The following is a 17,679-nucleotide window of genomic DNA, read 5'->3' as shown; positions in this document are numbered from 1 at the left end:
TCAAATATAATATGGTATATTGCTTGTATGTTTTGAAGACACTTGTAATGAATTTGTAATGTACTTGTAACACAAATATAGTACACTTTAATATCACTACCCAGCGGGCACCTTGATGTTAATTTAACATCAATATGACATTTGTTAGTATTTGATGTCAATTCAACATTTATTTGATGTCAAGATGTCATGATGTTGATCCCAGCAGGCACAGGATATAGACTACAGCGTCGGTCAGTCGTTGGATTTTGGTTGAAAATGAAAGTCGGGTTGACGTCTAAATCCAATGTTTGTTTGACGTCAAGCTCCAACGTTGGGCAGTCGTTGAATTTTGGTTGGAATAAACCACACTGTTAGACCTTACCGTTTTTTTTTACAGTAAAATACTGGCAACACTGTTGCCAGTAAAATACTGTTAATTGTACAGTTCTTTACTGTAATCTAGTTTGTTTCTGTAAAAATGCACTAAATTATAGTTAACTAATTACACTTGCAGAAACCGACTGCCTTAAATTGACCAACTGTCATGTAAATGTATTAACTAAAATGTATAATGCATTAATAATGTGAGTAAAGTATTACTGTGAACTTCTTTCATTTGAGACCACTAAAAAACTATTGTACATAAAAAGATTTCCACTGGATCAGCAACTACAGTCACCGTCTGTTAAATAAAGCAACATGCAGCAAATCATCAATGTTTGTAGATCTTCTCCTGGACTGAAGCACAGGCTCTACTCTTCTGCACAATGGTGACCCAAAAAATAAATTTTACAGTAAACTACTGGCAACAGTGTTGCCAGTATAAACCTGTTTTATAACTTACAGTTTATTACTGTTAAAATACATTTTGTGGGTGTGTCTTTTTTATCTTACACAGTTAACCCTTTCAACCCCTCAGGGAAATCCACACTACGAGTAAAAAGTAACGATGCAGTGAGATAATTAAGGGAATATGTAAGTGATTGTAAGCAGAATCACTGAAGAAAAGAGAAACACAAGAACAGAAAATAGAGAAACACAAGAACTACGACTGACTTCCAGCCATTACACATTATTACACTTATTATTAACCAGTATGACTTTATTTCTGTCATACATCTACAGAAGTTGTTATTGAGATGTTTAATTGAAAATGTTTGGTTTGAAGTTACCGTTATAGAGATCAGTGTTTGCTTTAGTTGGGATGCAGATGCTAAAACATTAGTTTTTCTTTTGCTGCTTGAGCTGTGTTGTTGCAAGTCACACACAAGTTATGAATGACTGCAGTTATAATGATTATGATGACAAAATCATCATATTGCCTGTTCATTCACTAAGGAATTCATTCTCACTTATTCAGAGTTTAATCCTCAATCAAAAGTGTTACATTACCACCACTGTGAAAACGCAGCAATAAGATACAATGACTCTTTTTTTTTTAACACATGATGCATAACCAGAGAAACAGACCTACACTGTGTTTTAGAAACACAGAGATATCACAATTTAGCACATGAATCTCAACAATGGTGGCAATATTTATTTTTTATTATTATTATTATTCATGCAGCAGTGCATGCTGGGAGTTTTATATTATCCTGGAACCCAGCATGCATTGCGACATGAAACTTTTCACCATTGTTGAGATTCATACGCTGATTGTTGATATCTGTGTGTGTCTGAGCCAAGCAGGAGTAAAATAAAATTGAATGCACTATATGATTACAATATTCTTCAGAAGACCTGATTACAGAAATATTGATTTCATTTAGTAGATTCACAGATATATGCTAAACATGAGATAACTATAATTTCAATGACTATATACAGGAAAAATCTGAAAATCAGACATGTCCAGGATGATTGTGACATCATCACAAAATAATAAAAACACCTGATCATCTTCCTCTTGACTCTTTCTTGCCATAACAAATGTGTTTTTATAAACTCACTGTTACAGCAGTCAGAGAGAGATGAATGGTAAGAAGTTCAGGGACAAGAAACCAACTAAAGCAAATACTGATCTCCATCATGGTGACAACTAATTTTATTAATAACTAAATCTCTGTTAATTCTCAACAAGAACTTTTGTACATGTATGAAAGAAATAATCGTAAACTGGTTTGTAAACTGGTTTCACACTCAGTGTGGCTGGAAGTCAGTTGTAGTTTTTGTGTTTCTCTTTTTTCTGTTCTTGTTTCTCTGTCCTTCAGTGATTCTGCTTATCAGGTGTTCATCAGTGTCTCAATTCACTCACTTCTTTTCATTCACTCTGTCAAGGGGACTATATTAGTGAACTAATGTAGGGAATAGTGAATGAGGGTATAGAGTGTGATTGGGAAAACAGCCTCTGAGTGTCGATTTTGAGCACTGTTAATTCACAGTATATTCCTGTAGGCTAGTTTTATTTTCTACGGTAAATTACTGTTTTAATGGAAAATGGTATAATATTGTCAGAATTTTACAGCAAGGGTTAACAGTGCAAACAAAAAGGTGAAATGCATGGCCGTACACTTATTACCAGCTTCACTTAAAACTTACCAGATTTACTTTATTCAATTTCTGTTTTAAAGAAATAATATTTTGTATTTTAAAGTCACCATGATGGTGGTTAGCATTTGCTTTAGCTGTGCTCTTGACCCTTGACTCTTTAATATAAACATTTTTCTGGCTGCTATAATTGTGTGTTTATAAAGCACAATTGTATTAGCTAAAAAAGCCATGAAAAAATGAGATCAGTTGATGTTGGCTGTTTATTGATGATGATGATGATGATGATGATGATATCATCATCATGTAATTGCCTGAATCCCTGATCTTATTCATTGTCTAACGTTTTAATTATATAGGACTTGTGGTTTTAAAACTGTTTTATTCATAATAGAAGTCATTTGATTCTACAGCATGTCTAGCAGTGTTGTTTATCAAATAATATACTTGGTTTTTAAAAACTATTTAGTGCACAAAAACCTTTCATCTATGACAGGGGTCGGCAACCTTTTTGTCATAAAGTGCCATTTTTAAGTTCATCACTGTGCCACAACACCCACATAGCACAAATATTTATTTTCTATATACATTTTTTTAATAAAATACCATATCCTTTTACCCAAACTGAATAATAAAAACAAGTGTAAATGGGTAAAATTGATATAAATATTTTTAATTTTCATTTTATTTTCTGACATTACATTCTGTGCATTTTGGGCACTTTTGTTTGAAATCATATTTATTTTGTCCATCAAAAGTGTGCTTTCACTTTAATTGAGCGTGAGCAGCGCAGACAAAATAGACTCGGCGGCGAAACCCCCGCTTCACTGCTGCTCACGCGATGCTCCTGCTCCCGGTGTGAACGCACTCATTGATTAACATGCACGGCGAAAAAAATATGTGTGAAACGGCGTAATTCACGAGGTTTCCTACATGTGCGTTCCGTGTGCACGTGTGATGCTGATGTTGCGCGATGTTAATCATGCGGCGCCCAAGTGCATTTGACCGGCATAAAATCGTCATATGTCAGACTGACTGGCCGGTCGCGGATCACGTGAAAATCGGCCAATCCGGTCACCAGCGGATCAATCGGTGCATCTCTACTCCTAACTTAATAAAATAAGCTTTTTTTACTATGAGGAATTATTACATCAAAATGTAGATCTGTGTGCAGGTAGACTACTTTATCTGAATGAAATACATACACTTTTCTCGCATTTGCTTGTGTGCCAGGATTAACCCTCCGCATGCCTTAGGTTGCCGACCCCTTATCTATGGCATTACTTAGACATCAAGAAACCGCATATGAATCTCAACAATGGTGACAATCAAACAAAATATCCAGATAATCAGATCAACTCCAGCTGCATAATTTATTAAAGCCGCAATGCATGCTGGGAGATATGGGTGAGTTTTGATTGGTGGTACCCAGCATGCACTGCATAAAGCATGGCTAATTCTTGATGGCTAAGTAATAATGTAGAGGAAAAAGCTTAATGAACTAAATGTTTTCAAAATCCTTTATATTATTTGATAAAGAACATTGCTCTCATGCTGTAAAATTAAATGGTTTCTATTTTAAAACAACATTAAAAACACAAGTCCTATATAATCAAATCATTAGACACTGAATAAGATCAGGGATTCAGGCATTTACATGATGATGACTTCATCATCAATAAACAGCCAACATCACCTGATCACATTTTTTCATCTTTTTTAGCTACAACAATTATGCTTTATAAACACACAATTATAGCAGCCAGAGAAAAGTTTATTTTAAGGAGTCAAGGGTCAAGAGCACAGCTAAAGCAAACGCTAACCACCATCATGGTGACTTTAAAATGCAAAATATGATTTCATTAAAACGGAAATTAGTAAATCTGGTTAGTTTTAAGTGAAGCTGGTAATAAGTGTACGGCCATGCATTTCACCTTTTTGTTTGGTTTATTTCAACCAAAATTCAACGACTGCCCAACGTTGGAGCTTGACGTCAAACAAACATTGGATTTAGACGTCAACCCAACTTTCATTTTCAACCAAAATCCAACGACTGACCGACGTTGTAGTCTATATCCTGTGCCTGCTGGGATAGCATCATGACATCTTGACGTCAAATAAATGTTGAATTGACATCAAATACCAACAAAGCATGACATCAAAATAACATCAAAATGACATCAGCAGAGGTCAAAATCTTGACATCAAATTGACATTGACACTTTGACGTCAATATGACTTTCATTCTTGACCTATTTCGTGACGTCATTTTGACATCAATGTTGCCCGCTTGGTAATCAAGCATGTAATTAGTCATGGTCTAAACAGGCATATAGTAGTTCTTGTGTTTCTCTTTTATCTGTTGTTTCTCTTTCCTTCAATGAGTCTGCTTGTTAACATCAGGTGTCACCACTAATGGCCAATCATCACTTAATTAATCACTTAATTATCTCATTAACTTCAACACTGATTCAGCGTTAATTTTAACACTTTGTAGTTGGACACATAAGTACACTGAGGAGTGTTAATTTAACACTGGGGATTTTGTTGTGTACTTTGTGGATTTTTATAAAGTAGGGTGGTTGTGTTCATACACTGCAAACACACATTTATGTTCAAACGTCATGTAAAAGTGAATTTTGCATAATAGGTGCCCTTTAAATAATTGAATATCTCTATATTCAAAACCTTCTATTTAAAACATTAATCTCATAACATTGTTATCATGAATTTAAATGCATTCATGCCAGTACTGAGACACATTAAACAGTATATAAATATAGCCTACCTAAATGCCACCTTTTTACTCTTCTATGCCACCTCTTCAGTGGAAAGATGAATTTTTCACATTTCATTTGATTGGTAACTTCTTCCTGATTGTGTATTATTATTTTAACTCAATTTATAAATATAAATGTATGAATTTGACATAAAAGATTTCACATTTTATAAGGTTAGAAAAATGCCCTTACAAAGGTGCCCTGGCAAGTCATTTTAAGGACTCAAATATCGCCTCATAATGGGAAGGTTGATGTCTGTCATTGATCAGAAGGTGTTTCTAAATTTTCCTAAAAGAAATGTAAGCATAGAGTCTTGTCTATAGATATCTGGTTTTGACTTGGTGTGTGCCTAAGTTGATGTTATTATCAGAGATTTTAAGGTATGGTTGCTAGGTGATTTTGTTTTGTAAATTTCAGAAAACTTTAACTCGATTTTCCCCAACATTGACTTTGCTGACTCTGGTGTAGCTCAGTAATTGATTTGTCCGATTTCAAGTTTTCTTTAATGGAAAATGTGAAAATAACAAGAACGAATTTTTGAAAATGTATTAATTCAGACTCATTTTGCTAGCTCGGGTCACAATTTATGAGAAAAAAATATTACCCTGTTCATGGTGTTATCATCGTTTTAATTTCATAAAAATTGTTTCTCTATGTTTCAGTCCTGGGATCTGGAAGGTTGTCACTCGGTACACAAACACCCCTCAGAAGTTGTTTACTGCAGACTTTGAGGTCAAAGAATATGGTAAGATGTGTGTCAACAAAATGTGTGTTGTGTATGAATAACAACTGAAAAATAATGTTCCAAGACAACTGCGTGTGCTAAAGGGGGTATAAGCTCATGTGTAGTATTCATTGGTTCTCATTGGATATATGAGAGAATGAAACTACAAAATATTCCAAGGCACTCCTGAGGATACAGAGGAAAGCTGTGTTAAAACGAAACACTTTAAAGGGGACCAATTATGCCCCTTTTCACAAGATGTAAAATACGTCTCTGAGGTCCCCAGAGTGTGTATGTGAAGTCTTAGCTCAAAATACCCAACAGATAATTTTTTACAGCATGTTTACTGCTCAGAAAAACGCGCTGTTTTAGTGTGTGCCCTTTAAATGCAAATAAGCTGCTGCTGCACGGCACAGGGGGCGGAGCTTCATGAGTATGTATTTGTCATCTGCTTGTATGCATCCACTATTCATAACCTACAAGTCTGCTGTTTCGGACCAGGTCCGAATGATGATCAAAAATATACTGATGAGTTTAATAAAGTTTATTGTACATCACACAAAAGATGAAGCGTCAGTTTTACTCCAGAAAATCACCGTAAGAGCTGAGTAAACACAGTATAAGAAGTGCGTAAGTACATAAACGAATTTCGGTAGAGTTGAGGGAGCATTTTCTTTGAAAACAAAATAATTCCACCTCGTCTTCAGCGGCTGCCTCAGATTTCGGGAGTAAATAGAGAGAGAGCTATGTGGATTAATACATCCAGCCACACAACACCAACAATGCTTGGGAGACATTCTCGTCAGTACAACTCGCTGTGAACTCGATCAGGGCGGGTCTTAGGGTTGTGCCGATGGACGGTGATGGCTGACCGACATCACGATGGAGAGCCACCATCGTGATGCCACGCCCCCCCGTTGCGAGTCGGGAGTGCATGGTCATTTCTGACTCGACCTTTTGCTCATCAGTGAGCGTGGTTGCAGCTGCTGTGGCTGCTCTCTTCGCAAGAAGGCTGCCCAAAGACCACTTTCTTTTCTTAGGTACAGTGTTGCATCTGGTTCCTCTCCCTCTTCTCCAGCATGTGAGGGACCTGGTGTTGGCCTTGTCGGCGTCAGAGCAATGTCTCTCACAATCTCTTCCATCATTTCAAATTTTGTGGAATGAAGTTCGGGAGGTTTCATATGGTCCCCTCGGTACCTGGGGTCAAGCAGTGTTGATTTACGCATCATCCTCTGAATGGTGTCATCACCATATCTGCCTTCCATCTGCTCTAGGATGACACGCTTCAGGTCGGCTGTCAGTTTGGAATCATCATCTGACTCCTCCAGCACACCTTCTAAATGGGCCAACATCGGCAGCAGTGAGGACACCGTTACGTAATTTTCTCCAGAGAGAATGTCTGTGAAGTCCGCTACTGGCTTCAGCGCGTTGTTCACCGATTCCAGAACACTTATGTCTTGCCATGTCAGCTGGGGGAGTGGGCGGCGGCTTTTGTCTTGGGCAAACGCACGTTTGATGGCTTGCTCCTGCTCCAGCATTCTGTCCACCATTTGCTGTTTTGAGCCCCATCGTGTTGCACAGTCCTGTCTGTGAAGACCCAGTAAATAATAAAATACATAATAAATAATTTAAACAATAATTCGTTCGTTGTTAGATAACCGTTTTAAAAATGACAGTGATCAATGAGTGCTCAGGGAGTTTCAATTTCACTTGTGCTTTCTGCAGCTCACTTCGCCTTAGCCAGCTGTGCGAAAACGCAGTGTTGACTGCCCGGCAAACACCGAAAGCTCGGTCTGTGCTGGTCCTCTGTTGCGCAAGCGAGTTGTTTATGGCCAGGTTCAAGTTGTGCCCAAAGCAACTTAACCATGGCGAATTCAATTGCCGGATGGCTGCAACAATATTCGCCCCATTGTCGGTAGTTATACAGGCAATTTGTTTCTCTTGTAGTTTCCAATCATTAATTGCCTCGTGCAGTGCTTCTTCCAAATTATCTGCTGTATAGCTTTCGGGCATGAAGCTAGTTTGTAAGCATTTGGACTGCAGTGTCCACTCCTTACTCACATAATGCACTGTCACTGACATGTAGGGCATAATATTGCAGCTGGACCACATGTCCGTTGTTAGGGCCAAATATTCTACATCACCCAGCTCTTTTGTGATGTTACTTCTGACCTCGTTGAAAAGGTTTGGGATAGCCGTCTTGGAAAAATATTTCTGACCTGGCAGCTCGTATTGTTTATCAAAGGTATGCAGCATGGCCTTGAACGACGGCTTCCCCACTGTATTGAACGACACCATTTCTTTGGCCAGGAAGCGAGTTACCGCATCTGTCAACTGCCTCCATCTGTCACTGTTGGTTTTATATTTAGTGCTTTTTGCAAAAGCCCCAGTTATCGTCTGCTGACCCTGGCTAGCTTTTTTGCTAGGCCCAGCAGGTGCAGGCAAGGTGGCATATTCTGCTGGATGGCGCCCACGCAAGTGGTCATGAAGATTGGTCTTCTGCTTCATCTTTTGCGCGGATCACACGAGTAGATCTTGCACATAACTTCAGTCGGGTCCCTTGGCTGTCCACTCTCATCAGGTCTAAATCCCCAAAATTGCCATATAGGTGAAGTAGTACTCTTTTTAGCAACCAATACCAACGCCATTGTATCAACTCTTCAAGTGGAAGGAAGCTACTTTTTTTTCCCCTTACGTGTGACCTATTGGAAAGCCCAGGTGAGTAATTGTTCACGGTTCACGGTCGTGCGTTGGAACCACAGGCGGTAAGTAAAACTGCTTCAAATGTCTGTGTGTTGTTAGCTATCGGCGCGTAAGCACAGCAAGTAAACAGTGAACAGCGCTCGTGATTCTTTAGCTCCGCCCACACGGCACGCCTCCAGCCGCTTGTTTTTTTCCGGAAAGACTCGGTACAGCCTATCTTTCTTTTATAAATATAATAAAACTAAAGACTTTTTGGAGATTTGAAGGATGCAGTACTACTCTATAGGTACTCAAGATTAACATGAGATTGACTGAAACATAAAATAAAATAAAAAGTGCTTAAAAGTGCACAACTCTTCTTAAGCTACTTTTTTTTCTCTTACGTGCAACCTATTGGAAAGTCCGGATGAGTCATTAGTTGGGTTAGTAAAATAACGAAATTAAAGTTTTTAAAGGGATAGTTCGGCCAAAAATGATATTTAACCCATGATTTACTCACCCTCAAGCCGTTCGAGATGTATATGTCAATCTTTTTTCAGATGAACACATTTTCAGTTATTTTAGACAATGTCTTAGATCTTTCAGTGGTTATAATGTGAAGCTATGGGGTCCACCTCCTTCAAGTCCCAAAATGTGCGCGCATCCTTCACAAAAGTAATCCATCCAGCTCCAGGGGGATAAACGAAGGCCTTCTGAGGGTAATCCGTGCGGTTTTGTCGTAAAAATATACATATTTAAAACTTTATAAACAAAAATAACTGGCTTCCGGTAGCAGTCGACGCGCGTTCACGGAGATGGATGCTGCCGTATGACGTAGGATGTAGCGTAGGAAGTGTCGTGATGTAGAACGAACGTGACAGCGCAGCCAGAGAGCAGAGCAAAACAAAACTCTACGTTCATTCTACGTCACGCTTAAAAGTGCACAACTCTTCTTAAGTGGAAGCTATTTTTTTTCCCTTACGTGCAACCTATTGGAAAGTCCGGATGAGTCATTAGTTGGGTTAGTAAAATAATTAAATTATAGTTTTTAAGTAGAAAAAAAAATATGTAAAGAGATGTATTAAAATAATATATATTTTATATATTAAAATATATATTTTAATATATAAAATTAATAATATAAAATAATAATACATATATTTATGTTTATATATTTAATATATTAAAATGATATTTTTTTAATATAACACACATTTATGTCATAACAGCATGCAAAAGTGAATTTTGCACAATAGGTCCCCTTTAAGAAAAAATTATGATTTAGCAATTTATTAAAGGCCTTTTATGCTTAACCATGTGAGTGTCTTGGAATTTTTGTTGTTTCAAAAATATTTATTTATTTGTGTCTTTTCTCTGGTTTGGTTTCTAGTGCTTCCAACATTTGAAGTGAAATTAACACCCAGTAAGTCATTCTTCTATGTGAGTGACGAGAGCCTGACAGTCGGCATTGAAGCCAAGTAAGACAACACAAATCTTCTTATAATATATTGCTCACTGTATGAATGAATCTATAATGTTTAAACATATTGATATAAAATAGATTTGTATGTAATTCTTTCAGGACCACTTCTGTGACAATTAGCATAATGTTTGAATTGGTGGTATAGAAGCAACATTAATGATATTTGGGGAGGGGGGGTAATAATCTCCGTTAATAATCTCCGTTAATAATCTGTTACACAGAACTTTATTATATTAAATATTAATCAAAAATGATTCACACCTTCACAAAATCCAAAAATTCAGTGTAAGGGTAAAAAATTACAACATTATTTATAGTAAGTTTATTTGATTCACAGCTTATTTAGAGTTTTGACCTCGACTACCCAACTGCATTTACCGCAAACAGTCTAAACTAAAAGATTGTTTTGGTTGAATCGGTTCAAAGGAGTCATTAGTTCGCAAATCGGACGTGTCATTAGCGGACTTGTACGCATTGTGTGATTATCCCGGCAGTTAGGACATCGCACAAGATTTGTCAACACAGAAAACATTTCATCATTGGATAGGTTTTGTTTTGTTTATTGAAAGTGTTTTTCGTGTCAGCTGAATGGACGGAACGCTTTTCAGAGAAGATATTTTTTTTTTAGCACAACACCCAGCAGTAATTCAGGAAAAAAAATACCCGAATGCTTCATGTGAAACTTCGGTCTTCCGATCTTTTACCATCGTGTCAATTCTCAATTGATTTTGATTAATATGCGCGAGGGAGCGAGAGAGAGCAAGACAGTTTGAAGATGGTGAGGGTGCGCGCGCGCGACCGGGCCTCTCTCTCTGCTCATTCTTTCAGTAATATGCGCCCTATCTACCAAGCGCAGCAGTCATCTACATCACTCACCGATCAAATAAGGTCTTGGCGAGACAAAAAAACGCTTGTGAGAGAGACGCGTGAGTGACAGAGAAAGGAAATGCAGCTGAATGAATACGCTGCGTGTTTTAAATAGCGTATTTTTTGTATTTTTTTTTTTTAACGAAACGCAATATGTGGCAGCCGGTGTTGATTCTGTGGCGCACCGCCACGAATTAGTCTATGTGTGGGAAACACTGACATATACTTATAAAACGCTATTTAGGCTTCTGGAGTCGTTTTTGTGAGAAAATTTCATTTCCGCATTTGAAAACCTCCGAACAGGGAGTGACGTAACGGGAGGGAGAGCTGTCAAAGTAAACAATAGGAAAGCAATGGATTGCAATGACAGCTCGGAAGCTGAGGAAATTGTTGCCTAAATGTTTACTCGTATGATATATATAATTCATATAATTGACAGTCGAGCCTTTTTGAAGTGTCACAATGAGTGTCTCTTCCCATCAGAGTAAATCCCACAACATCACAATGTGCAGCGTCACCGTAGCGATGAGGAACGACACCATGGTAACAAAGAATATTGTAGGCTAAAGCAGACTGTCCAACACTCACATACTTGAAGAGTGAAAGAAGAGAAATTTAAAAGTTTATTCAGAGAATGAATAAAATAATACAATTTTGCATTTAAGTTCTATTTTAAATCAGCATTGTAATATGGATAGATAGATAGATAGATAGATAGATAGATATGCATCATTCAAAATTTGGGGTCAGTTTAGCATATTTTTGAGAGAAATTAATATTTTTTTATTCAGTATGGATGCATTAAATGGATCAAAAGTGACAGTAAAGACATTTATAATACGAAAGATTTTGATTTCAAATAAAAATACTTTAAACTCTCTTTTCATCAATTAATAAATTGTTAATTTACAGAACAGCCTATTATTTAGGACGGATAGTATGCGAAGTGGGACGCTGAATAAAACACACTTAATCTCAAGTAAATGTATCTTGATTTAAGAATGTTTAGATAGGCCTATCTGTAGGCTACCGGAAAACAAGACAAAACACTGAGCAAAAAAATCTCTTTTTTCAGTGTATATATGATGATATCATATAATTATGAGCCTGATATGAAGCCAAGTGAGCAGGACAGGCCAGGATTAGAAAGAACAACGGTGAGTTGTGGAGTGAGGAGAACAGGGCGAGAGAACAGTGTTAGCTTATAGATGTATTCACGTTAGCCGACGATATGTATAACACTATGCTCAGATCACAATACTGTACAGATTATTATCATCATGTATCAGGCAATAGCAACGCTAGTATTTAGACCCTTACCTGCATGTGTTGTGTGTGTCAGCCATTAGGAGACAGTTTCCAGAGGAAGAGGGACTTTATAAAGGCTTTGAATTGACCCATTTGGTGACAATGAATAAAAAAACACAATCACAACTGTCTTACTGTATAAAAACTTTATATGTAGAAACAGCCAACACAAACATTAAAGTCGGTTTGTACAGATTGAAAATTAATTATAGAACATAATTAGGGCTGGGACAACGTGACGTCGACGCAAAATATGCGCGTCGATTCGTCAGACCCAAAACAAAGATGGGCGGCACCGGAGAGTAGTAGGAACACAAGTGGCTCCTCAGACTTCAAGAAGTGCACTCGTTCTTCTTGACCATTTTGGTCGCATATGCTCTTGAAATATCTGTGTGACCTAAAAATATATTTGGGAGCATTTGTGCGAGTGCAAATAATGGTTGTGGTGCAACCTGTTTTCATTCCTCTACACTGTTATCCCTTGCTGTAAAAAAAGGCGTAATTCAGACAGTATCATACCATTTTCCATTAAAACAGTAATATACCGTAGAAAACAAAAATAGCCTACAGGAATATACTGCAAATGAACAGTGCTCAAAGTCGACACTCAGAGGCTGTTTTCCCAATCACACCCAATACCCTCATTCACTATTCCCTACATTAGTTCACTAATATAGTCCACTTGACAGAGTGAATGAAAAGAAGTGAGTGAATTGAGACACTGATGAACACCTGATAAGCAGAATCACTGAAGGACAGAGAAACAAGAACAGAAAAAAGAGAAACACAAAAACTACAACTGACTTCCAGCCACACTGAGTGTGAAACCAGTTTACAAACCAGTTTACGATTATTTCTTTCATACATGTACAAAAGTTCTTGTTGAGAATTAACAGAGATTTAGTTAATAATAAAATTTGTTGTCACCATGATGGAGATCAGTATTTGCTTTAGTTGGTCTCTTGTCCCTTGACTTCTTACCATTCATCTTTCTCTGACTACTGTAACAATGAGTTTATAAAAACACATTTGTTATGGCAAGAAAAAGTTGATCAGGTGTTTTTATTCTTTTGTGATGATGTCACAATCATCTTGGACTATCTGATTTACAGATTTTTCCTGTATATATTCATTGAAATTATGGGTATGTCATATTTAGCATAAATCTGTCTATCTACAAAATGAAATCAAAATTTCTGTAATCATGTCTTCTGAAAAATAACAATCATATAGTGCATTCAATTTTATTTTACTCCTGCTTGGCTCAGACACACACCGATATCAACAATCAGCATATGAATCTCAACAATGGTGAAAAGTTTCATGTCGCAATGCATTCTGGGTTCCAGGATAATATAAAACTCCCAGCATGCACTGCTGCATGAATAAAAAAAAATAAAAAACAATATTGCCACCATTGTTGAGATTAATGTGCTAAATTGTGATATCTCTGTGTTTCTAAAACATAGTGTAGCTCTGTTTTTTTTTTTTGGTTTATGCATGATGTGTTAAAAAAAATGAGTCATAGCAATTTATTGCTGTAGTTTCACAGTGGTGGTAATGTAACACTTTTGATCGAGGATAAAACTCTGAATGAATAAGAATTAATTCCTTAGTGAATGAACAGGCAATATGATGAATTTGTCACCATAAGCATTACAACCACAATCATTCATAAACTGTGTGTGCACAAGTGTGACTTGCAAAAACACAGTAGCACAGTAGCAAAAGAAAAATGAATGTTTTAGCATCTGCATCCCTACTAAAGCAAGCACTGATCTCTATAATGGTAACTTCAAAACAAACATTTTCAATTAAACATAATAACAACTTCTGTAGATGTATGACAGAAATAAAGTCATACTGGTTAATAATAAGTGTAATAATGTGTAATGGCTGGAAGTCAGTCGTAGTTATTGTGTTTCTCTATTTTCTGTTCTTGTGTTCCTCTTTTCTTCAGTGATTCTGCTTATTAACAGCAGGTGTTCATCACTAATGCTCAACAATCACTTACATATTCCCTTAATTATCTCACTGCAACATTGTCTCAATGTTACTTTTACTCTTTGTAGTGTGGATTTTCCTGTGGGGTTGAAAGGGTTAACAGTGTAAGATAAAAAGACACACCCACAAAATGTATTTTAACAGTAATAAACTGTAAGTTATAAAACTGTTTTATACTGGCAACACTGTTGCCAGTAGTTTACTGTAAAATTAATTTTTTGGGTCACCATTGTGCAGAAGAGTAGAGCCTGTGCTTCAGTCCAGGAGAAGATCTACAAGCATTGATGATATGCTGCATGTTGCTTTATTTAACAGGCGGTGACTGTGTAGTTGTACTATAGTTTTTTAGTGGTCTCAAATGAAAGAAGTTCACAGTAATACTTTGCTCACATTATTAATGCATTATACATTTTAGTTAATACATTTAAATGACAGTTGGTCAATTTAAGGCAGTCGGTTTCTGCAAGTGTAATTAGTTAACTATAATTTAGTGCATTTTTACAGAAACAAACTAGATTACAGTAAAGAACTGTACAATTAACAGTATTTTACTGGCAACAGTGTTGCCAGTATTTTACTGTAAAAAAACCCGGTAAGGTCTAACAGTGTAAAAAACGTTTGCAAATTACTTCACAGTGTGTAAGTTACCTTATGTGCGCTGATACGCGATGGCCGGATCATCATTCTATCCAACGTAATATAACCAATCCAGGGGTTTTCCTGCTTTGAAGTTTTTTGGCGGCTGCCAAAGCCTTATTTGATCGGTGAGTGATGTAGAATAGAATGACTGCTGCGCTTGACAGGGCGCATATATAAGTACGAGAGAGAGCCCCGGCCGCGCGCGCACTCACCGTCTTCAAACAACACGAGCGCTGTCTTGCTCTCTCTCCCTCGTGCATATTAATCAAAATCATTCGACACGATAGAAAAAGGCGGAAGACCAAAGTTTCACGTGGAGCATTCTGAGATTTTTTTTCTCCTGAATTAACGCGGAGTGTGAATTGTGCTAAAAAATAAACTGCTGGGATAATCACACAACACTTGCCGTAGAATACACGTCCACTAATGACACGTCCGATTTGCGAACTAATGACTCATTTGAACCGATTCACTTTAAAACAACTGATCTGTCCAACACTGAACTCACGAGACGTCTGAATCGGTGTATAGCAATTAGGTAACACTTTACAATAATGTTCCATTTATTAAATTCTAGTTAACTACATTAGTATTTTTTTTTTAAGAAAAAGGTGAGTGACAGAGTATATTATACTTTGTTGTTATTTTTATGTGAATGAAGAATTAAAAGATGCACTTTTTTCAGTAAGCTAGGACTATGTGTTGTCAACAAATGGTCAATTCTGTTGGTTCAGAATCTCTGTTAGCTTAAAGCCCTCAAGTTTACATTGGTTACTGTATTCTTTCAATTGCTCTAAACAAGTATTTTTGGTGACCTTTTTATTTTTTTTATTGAAAATCTTTTTTTATTGTTGTTATTTTCATCTGAGAGAATTACAAGATGCACTTTTTTCAGTAAGCTAGGCCTATGTCTTTAAGGCTTCAAGGTTTTATTGAATGCTACCTCTGACTAAGAATGCATTACTTTGCACTTGTATTGTCTTTTATTTTGGAATTTTAAGAGCAATAAACATATTGCAACGTTAAGAAATTCATGTTTTTTTTTTCATTCAGATATGTAAATCAACATGTTTAAATGTTCTTATTAGTCAAGCCATGGTTCTTATTAGTCAATTGATGGGGAGATAATCGAATCGAAATCGAATCGGACTGAAAAAAAATAATCGTTAGATTAATCGATGCATCAGAAAAATAATCACTAGATTAATCGTTTAAAAAATAATCGTTTATCCCAGCCCTAAATATTAATAATATATTATATTTATAATAATAATAATAATAAGTGTCGGCTGCAGACTAATAACAAACACATAAATGCATTACATTACAAGTTTATGTAGGATATGTTAATGAATTAAATTAAGACAAGGCACATTTTGTAAAACAGATGTACAATAAGTGATCTCTGACGGATCCGTGAGCGTCATGTTTCCTGCTGGTGGCCGAACCACATGCTGACAGCGGACCGTCACCGGGCGACCCGATGAAGGAGCCGGGACAGTGTGCACATATCGCCGGGATTATAATCATCCGGTCTATAGTGAATGCTACACACTACCGCGTTATTCAAAGCAGAAGCAAAAGTGAAGTCCCATCTCTTACCCTGCACAAAACGCAGTTCATTACAGGCACGGAAGATCGCACCGTCCTTTTTCTTATTCGGAAACCTGTGGACTCGGTGTCCTGACAGGCCATAATTCACAATCATTTACCACGACGATGATTAATTGAAATACAATAAGCAACGAAAACACACTGAATCATGACCGCTCCAACTGAATACCAACCTACTCCGCACTGAGCGAACTCAGAGCCGGCAAACGACTCCCTCTGGTGACCTACCCATCACACACATACACACAAGTCAAGCGTCTATAAAACGCAGATATCAGGCCGGGTGAAACCCGTAGTTGTTGGGACATCAGAGACCAGTTTGTCCAGGAGGGCAACATGTTTATTAGCAATAGCTATAACGTTAGCTCCGTAGTGTCCGACGTTTTGAGCCATTCCTACGCACATTGCTTGATTTTTTTCCCATCGGACTTCAGTAAAGGGCTGCGGACCTTTCCCACCATCTTTTCCGACATGAAGAATACACTTTACGGGTGTTAATCGAGCTTGATCGCCGCTATCAGATGAAGATGCACTGCTTACGTCCTCCTCTGTTTACATGTGCGTAGTGATATTGGCTTGATTTCGGCTCTGACCTACTTACATTTTCGATGCTGATTGGTTGAAAATCTAGCTCAACAGTTTTAGACGTCTCAATACGCAGTCAATATAGTGCGCCAATAAATACACTTTTCTCATTAACTGCAGGATAATGCGTGGAGAACTTTTTTCTTGGATACCTTTTATTAACGTTGAACATATTGAGCAAAAGAAAAAGTAGTGCCCCGTTTGTCGGAACGAAACCCTATTTCTTGGCCTCTTTTAGGCTACCGACAGCGGCCTACATGTCCTGCACAAGGTGAGCATTATTTTAGAACACATCAACTTAAATGCCGTGACACGAAACCCCTCGTGGAAGAAGAACGCCGTCATGTTTACAACTGTGACAAGGAGCGTCCAATAAAAAGCCGTTCTTTAATGTCATTCACCATCATTTTGAGGCTTTTTATTTGTTTTATTTTAATTTTAATTTTTTTAAGTATCGATTCAGGCACCGGTACCGTTTTAAAAGTATCGATTTGGCACTGGAAAAAAACCCAAACGATACC

General features: G+C 37.2%; 1 protein-coding gene across 1 annotated transcript in view; it reads left to right on the top strand.

Annotated features, from left to right (window-relative positions):
* LOC311077818 (complement C3-like) overlaps window positions 1-17,679 on the top strand; it is a 180,790-nt gene that overhangs the window by 16,516 nt on the left and 146,595 nt on the right. Inside the window, exons 6-7 of the mRNA XM_084106448.1 lie at window positions 5,915-5,997; window positions 10,049-10,136. Coding sequence (XP_083962574.1) covers window positions 5,915-5,997; window positions 10,049-10,136 — 171 coding nt within the window. The remainder of the gene's footprint in view (window positions 1-5,914; window positions 5,998-10,048; window positions 10,137-17,679) is intronic.

This window comes from Abramis brama (genome assembly GCF_963993115.1).
Source record: "Abramis brama genome assembly, chromosome: 2".
Lineage (NCBI taxonomy): Eukaryota > Metazoa > Chordata > Actinopteri > Cypriniformes > Leuciscidae > Abramis > Abramis brama.
The sequence above is the reverse complement of the archived record's forward strand: the minus strand, read 5'-3'. Positions and strand labels throughout refer to the sequence as shown.